Source organism: Homarus americanus, unplaced genomic scaffold, assembly GCF_018991925.1.
Source record: "Homarus americanus isolate GMGI-L3 unplaced genomic scaffold, GMGI_Hamer_2.0 scaffold51859, whole genome shotgun sequence".
Taxonomy (NCBI): Eukaryota; Metazoa; Arthropoda; class Malacostraca; order Decapoda; family Nephropidae; genus Homarus; species Homarus americanus.
Genome location: NW_024711292.1, coordinates 3,300,776 through 3,328,697, shown reverse-complemented (window position 1 = coordinate 3,328,697; position 27,922 = coordinate 3,300,776). Strand labels below are relative to the sequence as shown.

The 27,922-nt window shown below is 46.4% G+C and overlaps 1 protein-coding gene across 1 annotated transcript; it reads right to left on the bottom strand.

The window, feature by feature from the left end:
• On the bottom strand, nt 1-26,689 carry LOC121864732 (homeobox protein Hmx-like). The gene is made up of 4 exons (XM_042363928.1): nt 26,188-26,689; nt 3,909-3,998; nt 3,571-3,733; nt 1-262 (listed from the first exon to the last, which is right to left on the bottom strand). The coding sequence occupies exons 1-4, from the start codon at nt 26,597-26,599 to the stop codon at nt 1-3; spliced, it is 927 nt and encodes a 308-aa protein (XP_042219862.1). The 5' UTR covers nt 26,600-26,689.
• Nucleotides 26,690-27,922: the final 1,233 nt, after the last annotated feature.

Genomic DNA, 27,922 nt, shown 5'->3' with positions numbered 1-27,922 from the left:
TCATGCGTGCTCGGCCATGGCCTCAGTCATGTTGGCCAGCAGTGACACGAGGACCTCAATCATGTTGGCCAGGAGTGACGCGAGGACCTCAATTATGTTACAGGAGTGACTTTTAGGAGGGACCCTCACTATGTTGGCCAGGAGTGACGCGAGGACCTCAATTATGTTGGCCAGGAGTGACACGAGGACCTCAATTATGTTGGCCAGGAGTGACGCGAGGACCTCAATTATGTTAGCCAGGAGTGACGCGAGGAATTCAACACTGACGAGGCCAAGAGCTTAACACTTTACACTGAGGGAGACCACAGACACGGATCTTGGGTGAAAGAATTTGACCTTACACTGAACTCAAGGATTACACTGTTGATTTATCCTTTTAAGTTCAACATAGGGGGAGTCATACTGTTGAAATCACAAGTACACCACACCTCACCACACCACACCTCACCACACCACACTACACCTCACCTCACCACACCACACCTCACCTCACCACACCTCACCACACTACACCACACCTCACCTCACACCTCACCACACTACACCCTCACACCTCACCACACCACACCTCACCACACCACACCTCACCTCAACACCACACCACACCTCACCTCATCACACCACACCACACACCACACACCTCACCACACCTCACCCTCACCTCACCACACCACACTACACCCTCACCACACCCTCATCACACCATACCACACCACACACTACTCTTTTACACCCTCACCACACCTCACCACACCTCACCACACCTCACCACACCACACTACACCTCACCACACTACACCTCACCACACTACACTTCACCACACCACACCACACTACAGTACATCACACTACAGTAAACCACACTACATCACACACCACACTACACTACACCTCACCACACCAAATCACACCACACCACACCAAATCACACCACACCACACCATACTACAGTACAGTACACCACACTTCAGTAAACCACACTACACCACACACCACACCACACCATACTACAGTACAGTACACCACACCTCAGTAAACCACACTACACCACACACCACACTACACCACACCACACCACACTACACTACACTACACCTCACCACACCACACTACACCTCACCACACCTCACCACACTACACTTCACCACACCACACCACACTACAGTACATCACACTACAGTAAACCACACTACAGTAAACCACACTACATCACACACCACACTACACTACACCTCACCACACCACACCAAATCACACCACACCATACTACAGTACAGTACACCACACTTCAGTAAACCACACTACACCACACACCACACCACACCTCACCACACATGTATCTCAAACAGCCACAAACGTCAAACTGTCAACAAACCACAAGTATGAGACTGAACGAACACAGACACTAAAACTGAGAACACCCAAGACCAGCCCTTTAAACTCACCACATGACATAACCTCGATAAATAATCCCAGGAAGACGCCCCGAACAGTAGTAGCAGTAGCAGTAGTAGTAGTAGTAGCAGTAGTAGTAGCAACAGAAGCAACAGCTGATCAAGGGGCGGTGGCAGTGTAAAATACTCGACGTTCGTGACCCAGGTTCGCGCCCCGTCTCAACCCCGAGGATTCCCGGCCGTGCGAGAAGTCTGTTAAGGTAATCTCTTGAGAATCCACAGTGAACAAATAACCCGCCTTTGAGACTTGCCTGCGTCCCTCCTCCTCCTCCTCCTCTCCCTCCTCTCCCTCCTCCTCCTCTCCCTCCTCCCCCGCTAAGCTGGCAAGACACAGCTCGTAAGACATAATTTTCAGGCCAACGATGCACAGCAGATAAATCCGGGTAATCGGCGTAGTCGTAAAGTGTTCGTGGTGGTAGTGGGCCGCTGCTGCTGCTGCTGCTGCCTGGCGAAGAGGAGGACCTTCCTGCTGGAGGCCCCACAAGGTTCACTCTCCCGCCCTCAACGCCACCGTGAGCGCCCTTAAGGACACTCCAGCTGCAGCACCAAAATACCACCACCACCACCACCAACACCACCACCAGCTAGGATGGAGGAGAGAGAGAGAGAGAGAGAGAGAGAGAGAGAGGTTGCCTCAAGTGACTCGATATCAGGAAGGTTTATCTCCTCCATTAAATCAACAGTAAAGGAAGTTGTCTCTGATTTAAGTTGTGATTCTCGCCGGCCTTAAGGGATTAATTCTGGTATTTTTCCAATCCAGAATTAAAAGAGGGAGTGAGAAAAATATGTGTGTTTATGGGGTGTAAGAGTGTAAAGGGGAGAGGGGGAGGGGAGGGGTAGTTAGAGATCCCGATCGTTAAATGTGTACTTCCCGGCGGTGTTGTGGTTCAATAAATGTTCCTCGCCCCGCACGGATGAAATTCTATTACGAGTCATTCCGGTTTAATTTTTTATTCTTCGTCTCTATCTCTCTCTCTCTCTCTCTCTCTCTCTCTCTCTCTCTCTCTCTCTCTTTTTATGTTGACTGTAAATATAAGCTAGGCGGCGAGGTGTGTTGTGGGTATATTAGTGTGTGTGTGTGTGTGTGTGTGTGTGTGTGTGTGTGTGTGTGTGTGTGTGTGTGTGTGTGTGTGTGTGTGTGTGTGTGTGTGTTCAAACATCACCGTTATGAGCTATCAAACGACAGATTGCGGTTGTCAGATCATCCTTGTCATCCAGCGAGGTCGACTGTTTATGAGAGCAGCCAGCGGAGGGGTGATGTAGCAGAATCCACGCGCATGAGGGCATGACGTGTTTGATTGGTTCTACCTACCATGACCTCCGTTAAAAACTCGCTACACCCTGATATACAATGCACCCTGACACACACACACACCGTGACACACACACACCCACACTTCTGCACCTTCCTCGACACCGGCTCCTACTACCACCCGAGATCCCTCGTCCGAGAATTGCTGTTCGACACCACAACCGCATCCATCCCATACGAGCACGAACTGATCGCTATAAGAACAGCCCAGTCCCAACCATTGTAAAAATTATCAATAACTTGTAATCAACCAGTGTGCTTGCTCCCAGTCAATCTTACCTTTTTGCACTGTCACTATGTTGAAATGCCCAGTAGTATGACCTTCCCCCCACCTAGTCATTTTATATTATATCACTTATGTTACCTGTATATTATTTGTGAATCAAGAGACCCATTCACCTATTATGCAAGTGTATATTTTCAGCCTCCCAGCTACCATGCTCTTTTAATAAGCCGTTAATTATTATTATTATTATTATTAATTATTACACACGTATCATGCTCTTCAGATTAAACCTTTTCTAAATATAAAACCATTTTGTAGTTTAAGGAGAACGAGTGTGACGGCGTGTGTTGACAACTGAGGTACTGTAATGTGAAGGTAGATACATTGTTATATTGTCCGTTATATGGAGGTTTTTGTTTTTAACGGACTGTCATGTCATTGTCCGTTATATGGAGGTTTTGCTTTTAACGGACTACCCACCTGCCATATTGTCCGAATCACGACCCCAGGTTTCCCCGTCGCCCTCCTCCTGACTTAACCTAACCTGACCTGACAAGATTAACTTAACCTAACCTGACTTGACCTGACTTACCTGTGTCTCGGTGACGTTTAAGAGCTTGGCCATCTCCGCCCGTTCCGAGGATGACAGGTACTTCTTGAGCTCAAACTGACGCTCCAACTCGAAGATTTGTCGTCCGGTGAAGGTCGTTCTTGCCTTCTTCTTTTTCCGGTCGTTCGCACCTGGGGGTGGGAGAGAAAGGGCGGGGTCAGGTGTGTGGCTAAAGAACGGGAGAGAAGTTCTCGATACTGAATGAATGACTCACACACCCATCCACTTCCTCACCCTTCCACACGCACTCACTCACTCACTTATCCATCCAATCATTCTTGCACACACACACACACACACACACACCTTCAGCGTCGCCGACAGATCCAAGTCCAGGAGACAACTCGCCATTCTCCTTCTTCCTCTTGGTCGCGCCCTTGGGGTCCGTCACGCCACCTGCAGGAGAAACACGCCCTTAGTGCACCTGTAGTCTTAATGAGTCTATTTGAGTCTTAGGTCTATTTTGAGTCTTAGGGGTGTTTGAGTCTTAGGTCTGTTTGAGTCTTTAGGTCTGTCTGAGTCTTAAGTCTGTTTGAGTCTTAAGTCTGTTTGAGTCTTAGGTCTGTTTGAGTCTTAGGTCTGTTTGAGTCTTAGGTCTGTTTGAGTCTTAGGTCTGTCTGAGTCTTAAGTCAGTTTGAGTCTTTATGGAATGGTCCTTGTGTTTTCAGTCAAAATCCCACAGTCCCGCCATTACCCCCACACCTCCACCACCCCTCCACCACCTCTCCACCATTCCACCCTCCACACCCCACCCCTCCACCACCCTCCACATCTCCCCCACCCCACCCTCCGAGTGATCAGTTGCACACTAGTAAATAGACGATGAGTTACAGCCTCCTCACATGGCCGTCCGGAACGAGCAAGAACCGACCTAACTACCCGACTACACAAGGGTCAGAATGGCTCCTGATTGGTCGGGGAGTTTGGGCCCACCACACACACCCTAATTGTATTGTTGTTAGTAAATAATTAGCAATTTTGCGAGTACGATGTGGTGGGTTAGCTCTGAGCGACGATAAACCGCTAATGGTCTCGTTACGTTAAAATGGCTGCTATCACCCACTACCAATTACTACCAATCGTTACTAGCTTCACCACCTGTTACTCAATGTCTCACCACCACCTCAATTCACCACTACTACTACTGCCACTCACTACTACTACCACCACCACCACCACCAATTCTCCCAGCCACTACCACTGGCCACTACCTCCCTACCACCACCACTCACCACACCACTAGCTCACCTTTTAATTACCACTAATTACTACCACCAAGCTACCACCAATTACTACTACTACTACTACTTCACCACCACCACCACCACCACCACTTTGCCATTTACTACTTTTTTTTTTTTTTCAACGTATTCTAGCCTCCCCCAATAGCCATTAATTCCTTCACAAATTACTTTATTTACCTTAATATTAAATATCCTAATACATAAGAAGCTATCCTATCTGTGTTAAATTAGTTGAGCTGCAGATCTATGCGGCATTCAGTGACTGTAGCCTCATAGTCAATATCTGCAGCAGTTGTCGGAGTAGGGGCAGAAGCTCTCGTTCCCCTGAGGCAGAGCAAAGCCGACCGAAGGAGAGAGAAGGACAGTCGACATCTCATCCAGGCTGTAACATAACTTCTGGGCTGCTGCTTCTGTTCGGAGATCAACTCCGCGAGTCTGGCGTAGAAACATCTTGCACTTGGGCCCATCCCACCAGAGGTTGTGAACACTAGAGGAGTGAAGCTGCCTTGATCAACATTTTGAATTCTTTCCCCATATGCCCTTCTCTTGTCGTTCTCGTTCCTCCTATGTGCAGCATCGAGAGCTAGGTTACGGTGACAAGCGGCCATGGGATCAAAAATCCTGATGTCGAAGAAAGCTCGCTGTCCCAGCGTCCAGAATCCTCGAGCACTGACGTCCACACGGGCTTCGTTAGATGTGTTTGAAGTCCTGTGTTGGAAGATCTCGCCATCCAGTGGAAGGAGGGTCGGTTCTACCATGACGTCCTGGCAGATTTCCTTCAACATATTTGCTGTGAGATCCCTTACCTCGTCATGCCTCATGCATATGAAGCCCCCCTTCTTGCAGACCATGGCGTGATCGCCATCATAGGAAGAGCCACACACGCATTGGGAGGGCAAACCATCTACTGGCCAACCGTACCTTAGAGCAATGGCATCTGTAAATTCTTGTTTGTTAAGGCTGAAACCATTTGCCCTTATCGGTAACGTAGTTAACCAGTTCGAGGCACCCACCTCCTGCGCTATAGCTACTTTTTTTGTCAAATTTTCTGGAACCTGCAGCAATAGTTGCTGCAACATGTCATTTTGGCAGTGCTGCCGATCTGTTGTAATGGACCTACGGATCTTATTTACTTCGCTGGTGTCCACTTCCCCAGCCACTACCACTAATACTACCTCCCCACCACCACTACTACCCCTTCTGCAACCACCATTACCACTACCCCCATCCCGCTACTACGACAACCTCCACTATACATTCCCACCCCCCTCTGCGTCGCGTGCGGTGGAGGGGAGGAGAAGAATAAGGAGGAGGGAGGAAGGTGTTCTAAGGTACTCTATCGTTGTTGTTTTGTTCTTCATGTGTTCTATAACCCAGGAGTAAAAAGCTGAGGTTTTTTATTGTTTACGATTTACGCTAATAACAATAATAACAGATAATAATAATAAAATAATAACAATAAACTTAACAATAATAGCAATAATAATAATAATAATGACAATAACAACAATAATAATAATAATAATAATAATAATAATAATCTTTTGGTAATTATATAAGTGTAATGAGCGATAATTTCTGGTAATGAGCGATAATTTCTGCGTAATGAGCGGTGTGTACTCCTGGTCACACGGTAGACAAACCCACGCGGCTCGCAAGTTCCAGAGATTTATTTTTTTTAGTACAGTACAATGTGTAATGTGTTGTGTATATGAATGGTTATATACTGTGTGTGTGTGTGTGTGTGTGTGTGTGTGTGTGTGTGTGTGTGTGTGTGTGTGTGTGTGTGTGTGTGTGTGTTTGTTTAAAAACGTATTACACACACACACACTCGCTAGTATTCCTAACCTAACATAACTTTATTTTCTAATTCCTTAACTTCCCTTCATAAAACAATAGACAAAGATTGTAAAGATTATTATTATGTTTATGTTAATTAATCCCTTTACCTGTGTGATTATCCAGGTGAGGTGTTTATCCAGGTAAATTTATTTGTCGTTATTACATACGAATTAAACGTGTGAGTTTATAATTGTTGTTGTTTTTCTTTATTTTTGTGTGTGTGTGTGTGTGTGTGTGTGTCCTCTCTCGCCGCTACACTTACGACGAATTTATCTATCTTTTGCCGGCCATGAAAACGACGCCGGCATTAACACGCATTAGGACCGGCAACGAGCGGAAAATGCAGAGATAACGTGTCGCAAAAACCCGCTAGTGTTGACAGCGACGGTGTGTGTGTGTGTGTGTTTGGACCTAAGCGTAAATTTGTTTAAGGTGTAGAATCTGTCGCCAACACAACAACCACACCCTGAGTTTACGAGTTGCATGATACAGTGTCAAGGAGAAGACCGGACAACTCGCCAACTGCACTGGCTAACCATTACCCCAGAACACGAGCTGCAAATCGATTAACATTCTGGTTCCCAATTACTGCTGGGTAGACAGAGGCAAATGGCGTAAAGAAACTTGCCCATAGTTACACCCTGCCCGGGGATCGAACCCGGGTCCACTACTACCACTACAGTACTTAGGCGCCGTCGGAAGGTCTCTATCTCTCTCTCTGCCCCTTATCCCCCGCCAGGTAATTATACACTATCACTTAACCCCTTCAGCTATCAAAGGTGTTATTGTTAGGGCGTGATAACCAGGACGCTGCCGCTAACGTACACTGGTGCCTAATTGTCCCGACACACCTGGGCCCCCTCTCCCCCTCCCTCACCCCCTCTCTCCCCCCTTCTCCCCATGACCTTTACCTGTCCCTCTTCTCCCTCCACAACCCCCCCCCCTCTGTCCATCACATCCTCCCCTCATCCCCTCTCCCCACTTCCTCCCCTCTCACCCCCACTTCCCCCCTCTCACCCCCCACTTCCCACAAATGGACAAAAAACAAAACAAAGACAAAATAAGACCTTGATCCTCCTCATTAGTCGGGAGTTTAAGAATTAATGGTTTAATATTGTATAGTGTTGAGTCTTGTGTGTGCGTGTTACTAAAGTTGTGGTGGTGAAGGACGGTGGTTGAGAACAGGTATGGTGAAGGACAGTGTATGGTGAAGCATCAACCATTACAACCACCACCACAATCACCACGTCAACCAACCATCGCAACACCACCAACACAATCACCATTAACCACAAGCATCACTACCACAATCGCCACGTCAACAGCCGCCACCGTAAGAGGGAGTTATCAGGAGGAAGAAGAAGGAGGAGGAGAGAGAGAGGGGGCAGCTGACCGTGGATTGTCAAATGAGAGGAACATTAGAGGGTGATGGTCGACCAGTGATGTGTTACCATTCACCTGTTAAGAGGTAGACCGACTCCACCTTGATAATGTAGAGCCCTTCACCCCTCACCCCCCCACCCTCCCCACCCTCCTCTCCTCCCCCCCCTAGCCTACCCCTACCTCCTCGTGTTGAAGGTGTGGTGATGGGATAGTGTGATGATGAGATGGTGTGGTGTTGTGGTAGTGATAGGGATGGCATGGATAACAGCGAGGAACTATAATGGTGATAGTGAGGGAATGGGTGACAGGTGATAAATGTAAGAGTAATGGGTGTGGTTGTCGGGAGACGGGAGCATGTTGTGGTGTAAAATTATACTCTCCTGAACAGCGACGCGGGGAGGAGGAAAACGTGTCTGACTGGTCCACACACACACACACACACACACAGACACACACTAAGAATAAGAGAGAGAGAGATACGTCCTGTTAGTCTTAATTAATTATACCTGTACACCTTTTCAGGGCTTGTGTTTACCTGTGTATTACTGTAGTTCAGATGGTTGGTGGTTTATTTACGGTTAATATTATTCCTAAGAATGGGGGAAGAGGGGAGTGGGGGGGGGAGCTGGGTGGTGGTGACAGTGGTGTGAGAAACCCTGCCATGTTAAGGGACAAGAGAGGAAGGTGAGAGGGAACGGGGGCGGGGGGTGTGAAGGAGGGGCGAGAGATGACGTGGCGGCAGGCCCCTTCCCCCCCTCTTCCCCCTCCCCTTCCCCTCTACCCCTCCCCCCTTCCTTGTTCAGCCATAAAACCTGCTTTCAAGAGGTGACAAGAACCATTTACCTGGGTGACTCAACAACAGCAGCGGCTCCCACGGTAATTAAGCCCCGCGCTACAGGTAATGTGTTGAATAAAAGACACACCTGGTCTAAGTCACTTGGATTCCTTTAAAGAGGGTCGTATGTTATGTCCCTCCTAACTACAGAGATGTGAGGTGACTTTATAACGAGGTCACTTATGCCACACACAGGTGTTATAGTTTAAATTTCTCGAAGGGTCGTACGGTTATTTATCTCCCCTCCCTCCACCCGACCACCTGAAGATTCTCCACACCTAGCCTAACCTAACCTAACTTAACCTAACGTAAGCTCGTATATTTTTAAGGTAATATAATATTCTCAAAGATTCTTACGTTAAATTTTACCACGATTGACGTAAGAATCATTGTAATTCTCGTAAGCTACAACAGCGGTGATGGATTCTCAGAAGATCGTAGGTTAAATTTCTACTTAAGTATTAGATGGTGGAAAATGGCGTCAGAGTAGCAGTGAGACTTTACCTTAAGTGCTATCTATTCATATCGTAATGGGGGGAAAAACTTACGATCTTTTTTTACGAGAATTTGGATAAAAGTTGTTGACAAAAAAACGGCGTGCGTTTTGTTGTTTTGTTGTTGTTCGAAAGAGGAAATTATTTTATACACGTACGATTTTTTTTACGATTTTTTGGAGATAATTTGGTTTAACCTAAGTGTGTATAAGTTACGTTAGGTTAGTGTTACATTAGGTTAGGTTACGTTAGTGTTACATTAGGTTAGGTTACGTTAGGTTAGGTTACGTTAGTGTTACATAAGGTTAGGTTACGTTAGTGTTACATTAGGTTAGGTTAGGTTACGTTAGTGTTACATTAGGTTAGGTTAGGTTACGTTAGTGTTACGTTAGGTTAGGTTACGTTACGTTAGTGTTACATTAGGTTAGGTTACGTTAGGTTAGGTTACGTTAGTGTTACGTTAGGTTAGGTTAATCTTCAGATAAAATAAGTCGGGTATCTAAAACATTCCGAGGGCCCAGTCATTCTCTTATCGTATGTAAAACTAATTCGATTCTATAAACTGAATTTAGTAGGAAGCCAAATAAGGCACAATAGCCCAGACCGCCATGGTAATGTGAGTGCTACCATGATGGTGAAGTGGCCTGGACTACCATGATAATTCTTTGAGATTAGACTTTAGTACCATGGAGATATTTACAAGGAATTTGAACTACCATGAGTGTACCTGAAACTAGCCAGAATTACCATGATTGTCTGAAACTAGACTAAACTACCATAATTACACTTAAACTAGCCAGAACTACCATAATTTCACGTAAACTAGCCAGAACTACCTAATACTAAACCCAAACTACCATTAAAAAACCCTAAAAATACCCCAAACTACCACGCATAAACCTCAAACCAACCGAAATTACCATGAATACCCCCCTCCCCTCCAAACAACAACCATCCACGACTCACATGATGATTTAAGCAAACTCTGACACGAATCTTGACGAGGTAAACTCAGGTGAACTATGCAGGATAGCTGAGGTAAGAGTCAAATTAGTGGCAAGACCTCGTTATCCCTCCCCCCAGAGATGGCATGCAGGTGGTAGGGCGAGAAGAGCCAGGTGGAGAGGAGAGCTTGGACGTGGAAGGACTACGAACGGTGTACAAATTAACTTACAGAATGCGACGTTTGAAAATGTAATGGTCCCGCCTCATTTGCATATTGAAAAGGAATTTATATTTATTTTTTTAGTGGTTTATTCTTCTTCTTTTTGTGTTGGTGTTTTGTGATAGGTTTTATTAGATGTGTTTTAAGGAAGGTTTTGTGTTATGTTATGGTTCTCAGTTGATTAGATTATGTGAATGGTGATTAATGTATAACTAATGGTGGAAAATGGGTGATGAAGCACGTGGTGGTGGTAGTGTGATAACTGATAACACTTAGTGATAACAATATATATAATGGTTAAATATGAGATGAAGGAAGGTGGAGCACGTGGTACCATGGGGAGGGAGGGTATTAGTGCCGCAGTGGGTGCCTGAGGGTGTAGTGCCACTGTGGGTGCCTGAGGGTGTAGTGCCACAGTGGGTGCCTGAGGGTGTAGTGCCACAGTGGGTGCCTGAGGGTGTAGTGCCACTGTGGGTGCCTGAGGGTGTAGTGCCACAGTGGGTGCCTGCCTGAGGGTGTAATGCACAGTGGGTGCCTGAGGTGGTGCACAGTGGGTGCCTGAGGGTGTAGTGCCACAGTGGGTGCCTGAGGGTGTAGTGCCACAGTGGGTGCCTGAGGGTGTGTGGTCTGAGGGTGTGCCACAGTGGGTGCCTGAGGTGTAGTGCCACAGTGGGTGCCTGAGGGTGTAGTGCCACAGTGGGTGCCTGAGGGTGTAGTGTGCAGTGGGTGCCTGAGGGTGTAGTGCCACAGTGGGTGCCTGAGGTGCAGTGCCACAGTGGATGCCTGAAGTGCACTTATAGTGGGGCCTGTGGGTGCCACAGTGGGTGCCTTATAGTGGGCCTGGCCTTACTGTTATGGGATTACTACTGGGCGCCACCACACCTCCCAACACACGTCTGATAACACTGCCACCCTCCTCCATGGCCACCACCCTCCCATGGCCACCCCTCCTCCCATAGCCCACCACCCTTCAATGTGTCTCCTCCCCACACCACCACCCCTCACACCACCCCTCCCCTGGCCACCACCCTCCCATGGCCACCCACCTCCCATGTGTCTCACCTCCTCCTCATGGCCACCACCCCATGGCCACCACCTTCCCCCACCACCCTCCCCTAGCCACCACCCTTCAATGTGTCTCACTCCCTGACCACCACCCATGACCACCACCCTCCCATGACCACCACCCTCCCATGGCCCATGGCCACCCTCCTCCCATGTGTCTCACCCTCTCCCATGGCCATCATCCCTCTTGGCCAAACGCTCTAACCCTTGGCCACAGGTAAAATAAGCTATGGGGACAAATCTTCAGGTGAGATGTAAAGGTGTGTGTGTGTGTGTGTGTGTGTGTGTGTGTGTAGACTGATGACGTGAGTGTGGCGCCAGGTAGGTAGCCTGAGCCGATAAGGCAAGTCTCTCAGCACTACCACCTGCTCTTACCTCCACCACCCTCTCTACTATCACCCTCCACCACTATCTCACCACTATCACCCTCCACCACCCTCTACCCTCTATCACCACCACTCACCCTCCACCCTATCACCCTCCACCACTATCACCCTCCACCACCATTATCACCTCCACCACCACCCCTCCACCACCATCACCCCACCACCTCACCACCTCATCACCACCACCATTATCTACCCTCCACCATCTTCCTCCATCACCACCATTACCTTCCACCCACTATCACCCTCCACCACCACATCACCTCCCACCACCATTACCCCCACTACCCTCCACCACCTATCACCCTCCCACCACCACCATTACCCTCCACCACTATCACCCTCCACCACATTATCACCCTCCACCACATCACCCTCCCACCCTATCACCCTCATACCCTCACCATCACCACACCTTCCACCACTATCACCCTCCACCACTATCACCCCACCCTCACATCACTCCACCACCACCCTCACCCTCCACCATCACCTCACCATCACCCTCCACCACTCACCCCATCACCTCCTCCACCACCTATCACCCTCACTCACCCTCCACCACATCACCCTCCACCACTACACCCTCCCACCACCTCATCCACCACCACCTCCACCCACTATCACACTGCCTCCACCACCCTCACTATCACCCCTCCACCACCCTCACTACCCTCCACCACTATCACCCTCCACCACTATCACCCTCACCCTCTCCCCTACATCACCCTCTTCCACCACCTCCACCACCACCACATCCTTCTCCACCACCATCCACCATCCTTCTCCACCGCCACCACAACAACTACTATATAATGATAATGATGGTGATGATAATAACGACACAACACATCCTCTCAGTAACACCCTTCTCTCCGTCAGATCATTTAGGGGTGAGTCAAGGTCAAACTAATTACTGTACATGTTGGAGTTTGATTTTTTTAATATAATTTTTTTCCTACATTTGTTTACCATGTTCACTTCTGATGCAGGTGAGAGAGAGAGAGAGAGAGAGAGAGAGAGAGAGAGAGAGAGAGAGAGAGAGAGAGATATGTATTTAGCCAAGAAAAATATCTCCAAACAACATTATGACACACACACACACACACACACACACACACACACACCTTGGCCACCAGCTCAGGTAACTCAACAGGTGTGTGTGTGTTGTCTCCTCCAGGTGCCTCTCATTAACACGACTGCACTGAATAATAATAAAAACACTCCTGACAGGTATTAGGATCTCTTTATATGTCAATTTTGTTAGGAGGGGGCGGGGTGGGGAGGGAGGGTGAGGGAAGGGGGATGGGGGGGTTGTATGTACACTGTGGTATATAAAGAGGCGATGCTACCTATTATACTGTATGTTATATAGGGAGGTGAGGCGAGTCATTTATTGATTACGACACCTGTATTATACCTGAGATTGTTGTTGTTGTTGTTGATATTATTACTCTTATTACTATTGTTGTTGTAGTTATTTTTAGTTGTTGTTATTGTTGTTATTATTACTCTTATTACTATTGTTGTTTTTGTTATTGTTGTGATGATGCGGTATTAGTTCCGGAGTAGTGAGCGTGTGCGGGCGCGCTGTTTAGTACGGTTAAACTATACACGACACAAGCACCTCCATATCCGGAACTCATTACCGAACCATTACACACCGAATCCCGAACCTCAATGGGTGGGTGGGTGGTACAGGTCGAAGTGGGTGGGTGGCACAGGTCGAAGTGGGTGGGTGGGACAGGTCAAGCTGGATGGGTGGGTGAGTGGCTGGGTGGGTCATACAAGTCGTGGTAGTTACAGTAGGTAGGGTGGTGGTATAGGCCGGGGTTAGTTGGTTGGGTGGGTGGCGCCAGGTCTTGTGGGTGGCGCCAGGGAGCGGACTGGGGGCGGCATGACTGGGTAGCCTTTGTTGGTGTAAAGTCAGGCGGCGGCGGCAGTTGTCTCTGAGAGTTCCACAAGACTCCCTTTGTCTACAGTTATCTCCACCCTGATCCACAGCCCCCTCCCCCCCACCCTTCCTCACCTCCTCCTCACTTACCCCCCTTCCTCCTCCTCACCTCCCCCCCCTTCCTCCACCTCCTCCCTTACCCCCTTCCTCACCTCCTCACTTACCCCCTCCTCTACTCTTTTACCTCACTCATGCCTTCCATCCTTATGCTCTTCCTCCACTAATGCCCTTCCACCCCACCATGCTTCCATCACTCATGCCCTCCCCCACTCCATGCCCCCCCTCCCTCTCTGCCCCCCCCCTCATACCATCTGGACGATCATCTATTTTAAGCCATTTTTGCCATCCCATATAGACGATTAAGTTAAGTTAGGTTTGGTTTGGCTAGATTAGATTAGATTAGGTTAGATTAGTTTAGGTTAGATTAGGCTAGATTAGGTTAGGTTAGGTTAGATTAGGTTAGATTAGGTTAGGTTAGGTTAGGTTAGGTTAGGTTAGGTTAGGTTAAATCATCAATCACTTATTTAAGAATTTTCGTGTAAGAGACCTCAGTTGCTGTAGGCCACACCAGACCCTCCTGCCAACCAGCTGAGTATATTTCTCGGAACCTCTCAGTGACCTCACAAGGAAGAGGTTATAATTTCCTGTGACCTTTCCCATAATGACCTTTTACCTCTGTAGAATAAGTTACAAGATATATACAGGAACACTAAATCAGTTTATAAGGTGGCCTAGGTTAGGTTAGGTTATGATAAGTTAGGTTATGATAGGTTAGGTGTTTAATCTGTATGTGGGTAACATATGCTGGGGGGCTAAACTTAATGTGATTATTATTATGATTATTATTATTATTATTATTATTATTATTATTATTATTATTATTATTAACAATAATAGTAACAGTAGTTGTAGCAATGATAATAGTTATAATAATAATAGTAGTAGTAATAGTATCAGTAATAGTATCAACATCTATATTCAGTCTCAGTGTTTTCCTTCCTTATTGAACACAACACACCAGGACCCGCCAGTCAGCCCGTCTCACCTTACCTTCAGTTACCAGGAAATACTGATATACCTACACAGTGTTGGCCTTGTGTCAGTGATGGTGAGTACTCTTAAGTTAATCTCTCTCTCTCTCTCTCTCTCTCTCTCTCTCTCTCTCTCTCTCTCTCTCTCTCTCTCTCTCTCTCTCTCTCTCTCTCTGTTTGAACTTTGAAGGGACTTGTAAATATCTAATGAAGATTCGTGGGCGGGTCGGAGGTGCAAGAAGGAGTCGTAGGTATGTGAGACGGAGGTCGTAGGTGTGTTAGAGAGGTCGTAGGTGTGTAAGGAGGGGTCGTAGGTGTGTTAGAGAGGTAGTAGGTGTGTAAGGTGGGGTCGTAGGTAAGAAGGGAAGGTAGTAGGCGTAATACAGTGGGTCTTTCTGTTAAGTTGATAACCCTCGTTAGATAAGTTTTGATACACACACACACACACACACACACACACACAGGTAACTCTCCTCCTGTTTTCTTCTTTCACGATATAATAAATTTTCTGTCATTAGGTATAACTATTTTTATCTGTTTTGTTTATTATTTTTTCCGTTTTCTGTCACTAGCTTCCCGTTTTCTGTTTATTAGTTTCACGTTTTCTGTCATTTGCTTCCCGTTTTTTGTCATTTGCTTCCCGTTTTCTGTCATTTGCTTCCCGTTTTCTGTCATTATATTCCCCATTTTCATATCATTAACTCATCCGTTTTCTGTCATTAGCTAATCGTTTTCTGATTTATTGTGGAAAGTCTGATGGACGACGGGTCATTAGTCCATTTTTCTCCCCCTCATCTGACATTGATTAATTGAGTCTCTCCCCTCCCCTTACCCCCTTACCCCCCTTAATGGTGAACCTTCTGATAGTTTTTTAAATGGTGGCGCTAAATTAGTTTACATTTAGTTCTCTCTCTCTCTCTCTCTCTCTCTCTCTCTCTCTCTCTCTCTCTCTCTCTCTCTCTCTCTCTCATCAATTTACAGGTATCTATTGTTAGTAATTTGTTATCGTTATTCTTATCGTTAATGGTTATTTTCTGTCCTCAGGTAAGTCGCTGCTGATAACTACCAACAGGTATGGAGCCCGACAGGTGAAGGACCCGACAGGTGAGTGCCGACAGATATATCTTATTCATTAGCGATTATTATAAGGGGTATATATAAGCTTAAGTCTAAACGATATTCAACCCGTAAAGCGAGATGTCTGTTGGTCTGTTATGTACACACACACACACACACACACACACACACACACACACACACACCAATTGTTGTCAAGAGGTAGAGAGAGAGCGGCAGGAAGGTACAATTAAGGGCGAGATAACTACTAGTAGGCCTTGATAAACCACCCCATTAGAGACTCACCGACTACTTATCACCCTCTCCCCCTCTCCCTCCTCCCCCTTCCTCCTCTCTCCCCCCCTTCCTCCTCTCTCCCCCCCTTCCTCCTCCTTCCCCCTTCCTCCTCATCCCCCCTTCCTCCTCATCCTCTCTCCCTATCAGACACAAGCCGGCCGGCCTATCCACTCTCCCTCCTCTCCTTCTGTCGCCATACCCCTCCTCCTCCTCCCTCTTCTTCCCCCTCCTCCCTCTTCTTCCCCCTCCCCGGTTAACAAATTTACTCGCAAAGCTTGGAGTACAGTTTGCCTATTCTGACTGCTATCACTTCTCACTGCCACAGAGGACAGAGGTTCATACACAAAGAAATACATCATATTCATTAATAATATACAAAGGTAAGAGTCATGTGGGTGATATCACTGTTCACTGCCACACAGGACAGAGGTTCATATACAGTAGAAGTCATATTCTATTTGAGGACTAATGAGTGTGGACCAGCAAGGATAAACAGCAAGAATGTCCTTAAGCAGTCCTGATTCAATGTAGTAATTACATAACTCAAGAACAACACTACACAGCCTCGTACAACACCACAAACACAACAGCTTTACAAAACACAAGTTATTCACCGCTTTTTAAGACCATAATATCCACTACCACCACCACCACCATCACCACCACCACCACCATTTAAGCGCCGTCCGACCCTTAAATCTAGTATTACATGGCAACTCCTCCCCTTATCCCCTCCCCCCCCTTTGCCCCCTCCCATCTCTCTGTCCCCGGCCCGTATCGTTAATTAGGATATGGGCAATTATGGGCAATTTGGCCGGCGCTGACAGCCAATTGACAAATAGAGTGACGTGAGGCGGAGAAGTAATCATGACGGGTCGCCAGCCTCCAGTACTACCTAGGAGCGGGAGGAGGAGGAACGGGAGGAGGGGTGAGGGGGAAGAGAGGAGGGGGTGAGGGAATAACGCGGGAGGATTCATTATTGATTGTCAGAAATGGGGTGAAATTATCTTTTACACAGAGCCGCCCGCCCCACTGTTGCCATATGAGTGTTCGTCCTTATCCTCCTTGTCTCTAGTCTCGTTTCGTCTCGTCTCTAGTGTTGTCTTGTCTCGTCTCTTCTCTCGTCTTGTCTCTAGTCTTGTCTCGTCTCTCCTTTTCTCGTCTCGTCGTCTCATCTCGTCTCTAGTGTTGTCTCCTCGTCTCATCTCGTTTCTTCTCGTCTCATCTCGTTTCTTCTCGTCTCGTCTCGTCTCGCAGATGATGGTATTTTTGGTTGGGTTTTTGTTTATTTATTATATAGTAACCAGTGTCGTTGATCTTGTGTTGAATGAGTGTGTGTTTTGCATGTGTCAGTGTATGTATATATATGTGTGTATGTATGTCTGTGTACGTTTATATATATATATATGTGTGTGTGTGTGTGTGTGTATGTATGTATATGTGACGGTGTGTGTGTGTGTGTGTGTGTGTGTGTGTGTGTGTGTGTGTGTGTGTGTGTGGATCTTTTACAATGGCAGGAATGTAGTTGTTTTTATAGCGATCAGTACGGCAATCCACGGACGAGGGATCTCAGGTTGTAGCAAGAGACGGTAATTGCGAGGATGACGTAGTAGTAGTTAGTAGTAGTAGTTAGTAGTAGTAATAATAGTAGTCGTAGTAGTTGTAGATGACCAGAGAGGGGTGAGATGGTCGGTATACTAAGCTCTTACTATGTGGTGTAGGAGAGGGGCGGGGAATAGTCTTGCGCCCTCTTCTGCATTCTCTTAGTGGTCTTCGCTGTGTAGCATTTAAGGAAGAAGTCAGGCAAGGGAGCATAGGTAGTGTGTGTGTAGTGGTATGTAAGTAGTGTGTGTGTGTAGTGTGTATATAAGTGGTGTGTGTGTGTGTGTGTGTGTGTGTGTGTGTGTGTGTGTGTGTGTGTGTGTGTGTGTGTGTGTGTGTGTGTGTGTGTGTGGACGCCGAGGTCGTTCATATGCTGACTGGCGGACGACCTCTCGTTATATGGTAATAAATAATTTGCAGTGGCTTAACGCATGTGTTTTGTTTACCCTCTGGAGATGATGCGAAATACCACAGCGAGGAGGAGGAGTAGGGGGAGAGAGAGGAGGAGGGAAAAAAAGAAGGAGGGAGGAGGGAAGAGAAGAGGAGAGACTGGCGGTCTTACTGCTTCAAGAATGTGTGGTGGTGCTGACGGTGTGTGTGTGTGTGTGTGTGTGTGTGTGTGTGTGTGTGTGTGTGTGTGTGTGTGTGTGTGCGTGGCCTGTGTGTGTGTGTGTGTGTGTGTGTGTGTGTGTGTGTGTGTGTGTGTGTGTGTGTGTGTGTGATGTGACTGGTGTGTGTTGACAGCAGAACTAGAGACAGTTAGGTTGACGGCAGTAAAGTGACGGTGATGGCGGCATTTGCATCGAGTCACCTGGCCAGAGACAACAACAGTGGCTACATTGTGGTGGTGGAGATGGCGACAGTGGTGGGGGTGGAGGTGGGAGATAGCGACAGTGGTGGGGGGTGGAGGTGGAGATGGCGACAGAGGTGGTGGAGATGGCGACAGTGGTGGGGGTGGAGGTGGAGATGGCGACAGTAGTGGGGGTGGAAGGCGGGCGGTCAGGGACGGTCACTACGGCACATCAAAGTGATCTTACCAACTCCATACAACCCGCTACACTCTCCTCCCTCTCCCCCTTCCTGAATTACTTTTACCTCTCTCTCTCTCCACCCAAAGTACGAATCCCTCCCATCCTCCATCCTCCCTCCTTCTCTCCTTCCTCCCCCATTGTCCTACCCCTCCTCCCACATTCCCCCTCCTTTCCTTCCACATTCCCCCACCTCTCCCTCCTTCCCCATTCCCCTCTCTTATCGCCCTCTTCCTCCCCATCCCCCACCTCTTCTTCCTCACCCCCTTCCCTTCTCTCCCCACCCCTTCTCTCCTCCCTCCCCTTCTCCCTTCCCTCCCTTTCTCCCTATACGCGTGGCCAGGATCCCCAAAGGTCCCCATATTGTCACCAGCACACTTGAGTCACCAAGACACTTAACTCAACCAAGACACTTAACTGAGACGCTTAACTCACTCGACTGCTCCTTAATGACCGGCTGCTTGTAACTGTGTGGATGACTGGCCAGTTATTCCCTCGTTCAGTGACTGTTGACAGGTCTGTTAGTATTCTGCCTGTTGCCTGGGTGCTTATTCATAATTCCCGACGGCTGATTGGTCACTGAACTACCCTATTGTGTTCGGAGATTACGAGGGCCAGTCAGTGAGGCGGTGGTGGTGATGGTGGGGAGGGGTAGTGGTGGGGGTGGTGATGGTGGTGGGGAGGGGTGGCGGTGGTGGGGGTGGTGATGGTGGTGGGGAGAGTTGGTGTTGGTGGGGGTAGTGGTTGTGATGGTGGTAGTGATGATGGCAGGAAGGAATCTTAGGGCCATGGTATAGTAGTTTTCTTTCATATTGTCTCTCTAATTTACTTTATGTGTGTGTATGTGTGTGTGTGTGTGTGTGTGTGTGTGTGTGTGTGTGTGTGTGTGTGTGTGTGTGTGTGTGTGTGTGTGTGAATAAGATGTTTGGATCTATTGGTATGGATTTAGTTTATCTTCCAAGTCGAGAGTGAGGGACTCTTTACACCCTCTCCCCTCTCCCACACTCCCCCCTCCTCCCCTCACCCCTCCTCTCCCGCCCCTCACCCCTCCCTCTCCCGCCCCTCACCCCCTCCCTTCCCCGTTGGTTTAGTGTCCCTTGACTTAATTCTGGCGAGTTTTATTTATTTTTTTGCAACGTTTAATCGCGACAATTAAAATAATCTGTGTAAGCCAGAGAGTCAGCGGCAGTCCTCCTCCTGCTCCGCCGCCGCTTATCTGGGTGCTCTCCTCCTCCTCTCACAGACACACAGACAGACACGCCACCACATTTAACTCCTCGTCAAACGGTCCGCCATCATCCAAGTGTAGATCTCGGGAGTCGATACCTTAATTGCCGGAGATATTCTTAACAGCGTCATAGTCATGGAGGCTTCACTCAGAGCGTCCCTCAAGCCTCGGCTCCTCCCTCTGTCCTGCTCCTCTTAAATGAATAATCAAGCAGGAGTTATCTGCTATTAGGCTCGCCGCCCTCCTCACCCCGCCAGACCTACACCTCCCCGCCGACATTTTCACCTCTTTGCCGTCGGGTAATTAGGGCGACATTCCTACGCTCTGAGGGGGGTCAAAGGGTCAGTGGGATAGGCCCTTATCTGCCCTGAAGGAGGACGACCGGGTGTCTTTGTCGGGCACAGCAAAGGGAATATCAAAGACGGCGCTCCAAGATACTACAATTTGTTTTCAAGACGTGGCCGGCCAGTGTCGACACGCGGTCTTGTTCCGGATAACATGACGGTCATTTTGGAGTCCCCTCGCCGGCAGCTGCGATGGCCCCCCCGACGAAGTGACCTGACGGCGAGAACCGGCTGCACGGACGCCACCTGACTGACGGCCGGACTCGTGTGTGTGTGTGTGTGTTGTAACGAGTTTAACGAACGAGTGCGGATAAGTTAAGACAGTACAAGCGAGAGCCACCAGACGCATCACTACCGTCCCGTGTTTTCTTTAATTGGACATTGGAAATTACACGCTAGTCCCTGTCCGTCCATACTGATGATGACGACGAGCCTCAACCTGAAGAAGTGGTCTAGGCAAGCGTATAAGGGCGCTCCTACCACCCACCCAACCCGCCCACCAAACCACCCATTACCACCCTCCCACCCATTACCACCCACCCAACCCGCCCACCAACCCACCCACTACCACCACCATCCACTACTATTACTACCACCACTAACCACCAACACCCACCACCACCACACGACCAATCAAGGGAGCAAACTCAACAGACATATGGAGAGTAACACGGCCGACCCCTATCTTTGCTCTTGTTAAGCCAAGTCTCTCTCTCTCTCTCTCTCTCTCTCTCTCTCTCTCTCTCTCTCCTTGCCCTTCAGATCAGATACTACTGCTGCTGACGAAGGCCACAGTACCAGGCGGCAGCGGCGGGAAGCGTGTTATAGAGGACAAAGGAACAGTGGATTTGGGCGTTGTTTGAACTGGCGGTGGCGGCGATACAGAGTTCAGGACAAGTGTGTGTGTATGCTCTCCCTCTCTCTCTCTCAACCTTTATCTCGATTCCCTCCTTCCCACCCTCTCTCCTTCCTTCCTTCCTTCCTTCCTTCCTTCCTTCCTTCCTTCCTTCCTTCTACAAGTAATCACTCTTCCTTTACTTCCAACTTTATCAAAAGCTCAAAAGAATATCTCTCACGTTCCACTGCTTCCCTCCTTCCCTTCCCTCCCTCACCCCCTCCTTCCCACCACCTCTCATCCCCTTCCCCTCCCTCACCTCCCCTCCTTTACCACTTCTCACCCCCCTCCTTACCACCTCACCCTCCTTCTCCTCCCCCCTTTCTCCCATACCTTGAAACAACTCCTCTCTAATTAAACCGTGATTTACCTGTCCACAAATTTTTGCAATTGTACTCCTTGTCGAACACTGGGGAGGGAGGGAGGGTAGGTGATTGATAATCCTTCCCTTCCCCTCTCTCCCTCCCCCCTTCCCCTGACCCCCCACCGAGGAGAAGCTATGATGTAAGTGTTTTTTAAGATTTTGTGTCGTTGAGGCTGAAAAGTCTTTGTTATTGAGGTAGAGAAAGAGTCTTATTGTGGTAGAGAGAAGAGTCTTATTGTGGTAGAAAAGTCTTGTGTGGTAGAAAGAGTCTTATTGGGGTAGAGAAGAGTCTTATTGTGGTAGAGAAAGAGTCTTATTGTGGTAGAGAAAGAGTCTTATTGTGGAGAAAGAGTCTTATTGTGGAGAGTAGAAAGAAAGAGTCTTATTGGGGGTAGAAAGAGTCTTATTATTGGTAGAAAGAGTCTTATTGTGGTAGAGAGAGTCTTATTGAGGTAAGAAAGAGTCTTATTGGGGGTAGAAAGTCTTATTGTGGTAGAGGTCTTATTGGTAAGAAAGAGTCTTATTGTGGTAGAAGAGTCTTATTGTGGTAGAGAAAGAGTCTTATTGTGGTAGAGAAAGAGTCTTATTGTGGTAGAAGAGTCTTGTGGTAGAAAAGAGTCTTATTGAGGTAGAAAGAGTCTTATTGTAGTAGGTAGTAGAAAGAGTCTTATTGTGGTAGAGAAAGAGTCTTATTGAGGTAGAGAAAGAGTCTTATTGTGGTAGAGAAAGAGTCTTATTGAGGTAGAGAAAGAGTCTTATTGTGGTAGAGAAAGAGTCTTATTGAGGTAGAGAAAGAGTCTTATTGTGGTAGAGAAAGAGTCTTATTGTGGTAGAGAAAGAGTCTTATTGTGGTAGAGAAAGAGAGTTATTGAGGTAGAGAAAGAGTCTTATTGTGGTAGAGAAAGAGTCTTATTGTGGTAGAGAAAGAGTCTTATTGTGGTAGAGAAAGAGTCTTATTGAGGTAGAGAAAGAGTCTTATTGTGGTAGAGAAAGAGTCTTATTGTGGTAGAGAAAGAGTCTTATTGTGGTAGAGAAAGTCTTATTGTGGTAGAGAAAGAGTCTTACTGTGGTAGAGAAAGAGTCTTATTGTGGTAGAGAAAGTGTCTTATCATCCAGGTGAGGCAGAATAATTAATTAGCGAACGTTAGGGCTCAGGTAAAGCAATTTTTTAAAACATTTTTATTTTCTTTAATATTTTCTCGTTATTTTTGTTATTTAATTAAAGGTATGTCTCGAGTGTCCCCCTGGTGGCCAAACTGTGCATTACGTTACACTCCCAAACCTACCTACCTCTCTCTCTCTCTCTCTCTCTCTCTCATTCATCAGCGTTACTGCCATTATTATTGTCATTTATCTCCGTTACTTCACGAGACAGTAATATAACCCCTTCAGTAAACTAAATAGCTAAGGCCCTCACCGCGGATACACTCCAAGGATGACTAAATTTAGAGACACACTTCCTGTGTAAGTGTGTGTGTGTGTGTGTGTGTGTGTGTGTGTGTGTGTGTGTGTGTGTGTAATAATAATAATAATAATAATTAACGGTTTATTGAAAGAGCTTGGCAGCCAGAAGGCTGAAAATTTACAGTTACATATTTGGGGAATGGGTTACGAATTACAAATAATATGTGTGTGTGTGTGTGTGTGTGTGTGTGTGTGTACTAAATTATGACCGGATCCGCTGTGTATTGAGTTAACTTTTTTACTTTACTTTTTAGTTTACATTTAGTCTACTTTTGGGGTTTACAGAAAACACAAAAAGTCATCCTTACAGACACCAAAAAATATCCCTACAAAAACAAAAACTTTATACACCGCCATCAAGCCACTACACATCCCCACGCTTCAATGCCACATAGTTGTTTCTCCTATAACCTCCAACTTTTGCATCCCAGTGATACCGAGTGAATATTTTATGTGACTATACTCCACAACGAAGCTTGGAGCATTATACTAGGTGGTAGGGAAGAGGCGTCGAGTGTTGAGGTGATGTTAATTGATGTGTTATTTTGAGGTGATGTCAATTGATGTGTTATTTTGAGGTGATGTCAATTGATGTGTTATTTTGAGGTGATGTCAATTGATGTGTTATTTTGAGGTGAAGTCAATTGATGTTTTGAGATAATTTTAATTTACTCATTATTTTAAGATGTTTTTTTAACTTAGGTACGTTTTGAGGTGATGTTAAATGACGTGTTCATATGATGTTAATTTCCGTGTTAATTTGAGAATATTGATAAATATTTTGTTCAGAGATGTTAAATTAAGCTGTTTATTATAAGACAAGAAATCAGTGTATTTAATAATGAGATGATAAACATTTTGTTAATGTTAGACTTTATAAACAGTGCTTCTTATCATGGGATGGTAATTTAACATTTTTGTAGCCGAGTTATTTATTTACTTTATTTAATTGGTGTATAAATGGTGGTCAAAATTCCCTGGACACTTGGTGGTATGTGGCAACTCCTCGTGGGATCTTGTACGTGATTGGTTGAGATGAACTGAAAACTCTCTATCTCTCTCTTTCTGTCTCTCTCTCTCGAAATTATACCTGACAGGTGAGTACTAGGCTTAACTAGTTACTACCTACTCTACCTGGGATAGACTAAACACTAATTAGCACCAATGCGGCATTATTCTGTCTCGTGTGAATTTCAACGATGCCAAAAATTTATCTTAATTTTCTTCTTATTATTATTTTCTCTATGTGACTGTTGTATGGATATTTATCTGTGTTATTATTATTATTGTTAAGGCTGCCAACCTAACCAGAAGTGTCCTCATGATGTACAAGGTTGGTTGGGTTGGTAGTTCGTGTAAGTGTGAACGCTTGTTTTGTGTTCGGTGTTATATCCAAATTTTGTTTTTAATTTTTCATCTCTTACAATCAATTTATTTCTTCATAAATAGAAAACAAACAAAATTATGACGTATTTAAGTTATCAGTTAGGCATATAGGTTAGTCATTTGTTTAAAAATCAGGCGAAATTATAACCAAAGGGAAGCCGAAGTCAGTGTCGGTCGCAAGATGAGCGCATGCGTGGTGAAGGAAAGACAGATGGCGGTGTTAACTAGACCACAATCATGCGGGATAATGGGTGAATATTTCTGATGACAACTTTAGGCACCTAGAGATTATTATTATTATTATTATTATTATTATTATTATTATTATTATTACCTCACCTCATCTGTTATTTAGGTTTAATATTCAGTACGGTGGGATTACATAGTTTACACATCAAAATAAATTACTCTCTCCTTAGTTCCGGGTCAACTCTGAGCGATCGTTAATTAAAACCGGGTTGAGACGTAGTCATTGAACGAACGTCTATTAGCTCCGGGTTGGGTAAATGACATATAAACACGGATTGAATCATTGACATCAGAACGTTTATTAAATCCAGGTTACGTAGACTATAAGAGCGAATGTCTTACTATAGGTCCGGGTTAAATAAGACACCCAGTAACAATCCCCTTAAATCCAGGTCGTGTTGGAGTAAACGACTGTAAACACCCCCTCCCCAGAGAATACGCCAGCTAGATACGGGTCGCAATGAGAGTGAGTGTCAATTAATTCCGGATCGGGCTTTGATCCTCCTGTGTGCACCGCCTCGCTGTCTCTTCCTCTCAATTAACTTTCACACCTGTGCAGCTTAAGGTAATTAAGTCACGGAGCTCCGGGCAGGTAAACCGATAATTGGCCATTGTCTTAAGGCGAATCTAGTGAGAGGGTGTGAAAAATGGTCCCTTTAAATTGTGTGTAAGTCTCTCTCTCTCTCTCTCTCTCTCTCTCTCTCCCCTTTTCTCTACAGTATCCCTTCCTCCCATCTCTTTCTCCACTTCTCTCTCTATCTCTCTCTCTCCCCTCAGCTCAGCACACAGGTAGGAAAACATATCGTGTCTACTTAACTCTCTACCTCACTTTTATCTCTCAGTAAACAGGTGAGAAAATTCACTTAATTGTCTCATAACAACACCACTATGGGGGAGGGGGGATTAGCTTCTAGAGACCCTGGCCAGCAGCGGTAAACAAGGTGTGTTATGTTAATGAGTGACCAGGTAAATACTCTTCAGTTAAGATCAATAATGATAACAAATAATAGTGATAATAATAATAATAATAATAATAATAATAATAATAATAATAACAGCAACAACAACAACAATAATAATAATGATAATAAAAATAATAATAAAAATACCAATAACAACAAAAACAATAATAAAAATAAGTAAAACAATAACAACAATGTCGAGTGATTTAACAATATCTTTCAATACAAATAAAAAAAGTTTTGATAATTAATAAACAAACAACAATCTACAAGTAAACAAATAAATATAAGTAACGACCCACTTAACTTACCTTTAGAGTGAGGTTGTGAGTCTGGTGGGCGTGTAGTCAGGTTAAGAGGCTCATCATTACGCCCACACACCGCCGCCCATCCCAAGATATCTGAAATCCTATGTGGCGTTGGTGATTTGGGCGGCGCTTCATACACGTGTTGATGCCAGGTACGGATCGAGGGCGTGACGGTGTGGTGGAAATTGGATTGGGTGGTGGGCGTGGGTGGCTTGAGGATTTGGCTGTATGTGGGCGTAGTGGGCGGGAGGGCGGGTGATTTTTCTCCTGGATCCGGGGAAGGGATGGAATTGGAGAGAGCTAAGCTGACGCCCACGCTGCCGTTCATGTTGAAGGCGCCCACGATGTTGTTGTTGTTGGTGGGCGTCTTGGGTTCGTGGGCTGACTCCCCCGCCCCTGACATTACTTCAAACATGAGGGTGGAGGTAGGGGGGGAGGAGGGGCAGGAGGAGGAGGGAGTGGGGGAAGGGGAGGGGAGGAAAGAACAGGAGGAGGGAGGGGTGGAGTTAAGGAATGGAGAGGAAGGGAAGGAGCAGGAGGAGGAAGGAGGAGGAGAGGTAAAGAAAGGGGAGGAAGAGAAGGAAGAAGAGGGGGTGGAAGTAAGGAAAGGTGTGAATAAGGAGAAGGAAGAAGGGGTGAAGGAGTGGAGGGGAAGAATTATGTAAAATGGGAAGAAGAAGGAATAAAAGGTAAATAAATAAGAGAAAGAAAGAAAGAAATCGATAGGAAAAACTACGAAAGAGAATTGGCTTAGAAGGGATAATTAAAAACAAAGAGTGGACAGAGATGGGATGAGGGTTAAGAGGAGAAGAAGAGAGAGAAAGTGAAAGAAGGAGGAAAATAGGAGGTAATGGATAAGAGGGAAGAGAGGGAGAGAGAGAGGAACAAGGAAGGAAAGAAAGAGGACCAAGATAGGGAAGGAATGAGGGCAGGTAGCTTTCACCCCTCTCAAAAAAATAACACCACCACCACCTTCTCCTTCTCTCCTACACACAGGTGCTCCTTCGTCAGCAGATGCCTTCGTCGTAGTGATCGTCGTCCACACACGCCGACGACACTTTGAACCAAAGATCCACTAATTGGTGTACCCAGTATTTCTTCCACTAATTGCTTGCCGAACGAGCCTTTGGTGTTGTGGGGGGAGGGGGTGGGGGGATTTAGAGCGTCTTCCCCCACACAGCCAAGATAAACAAGGGGAGGAGGATGAGAACTTCGTCAGGGGGTTCCTCTCGTTGTGATCTTCGGCAGCGACCTGTGCGGGAGAAGAGAGAAACACTGGTGGTTAAAAAGGTGGAGGGAAGGAGGGTGTACTACAGAGAGGGGGTGAGCTCTCTCTCTCTCTCAATATGGCCCATCGTTCAATGTTCCACTTTCTCGCACACACACACACGCACACACACACACAGCGTATTGTATTAAGAACACTGATAAAAATTAATTCATATATATACAGTATTATTATTATTATTATTATTATTATTATTATTATTATTATTATTATTATTATCGTTATCATTATCAGTGTGTGTGTGACTGTCATGAATATCCCATAATGGTTTAAGTCTTGGGCAAGGCGTCCATTAATAGTGTGTGTGTGTGTGTGTGTGTGTGTGTGTGTTGATCCCCACCAATACAATCCAAACGCGACCACTGCTCTGTCGTATCCCTCCTCCCTTACCCCTCCATTATCTTCTTCCTTTTCTTTCTTAGCTTCCTCCATCACCCCGTCCCTTATACC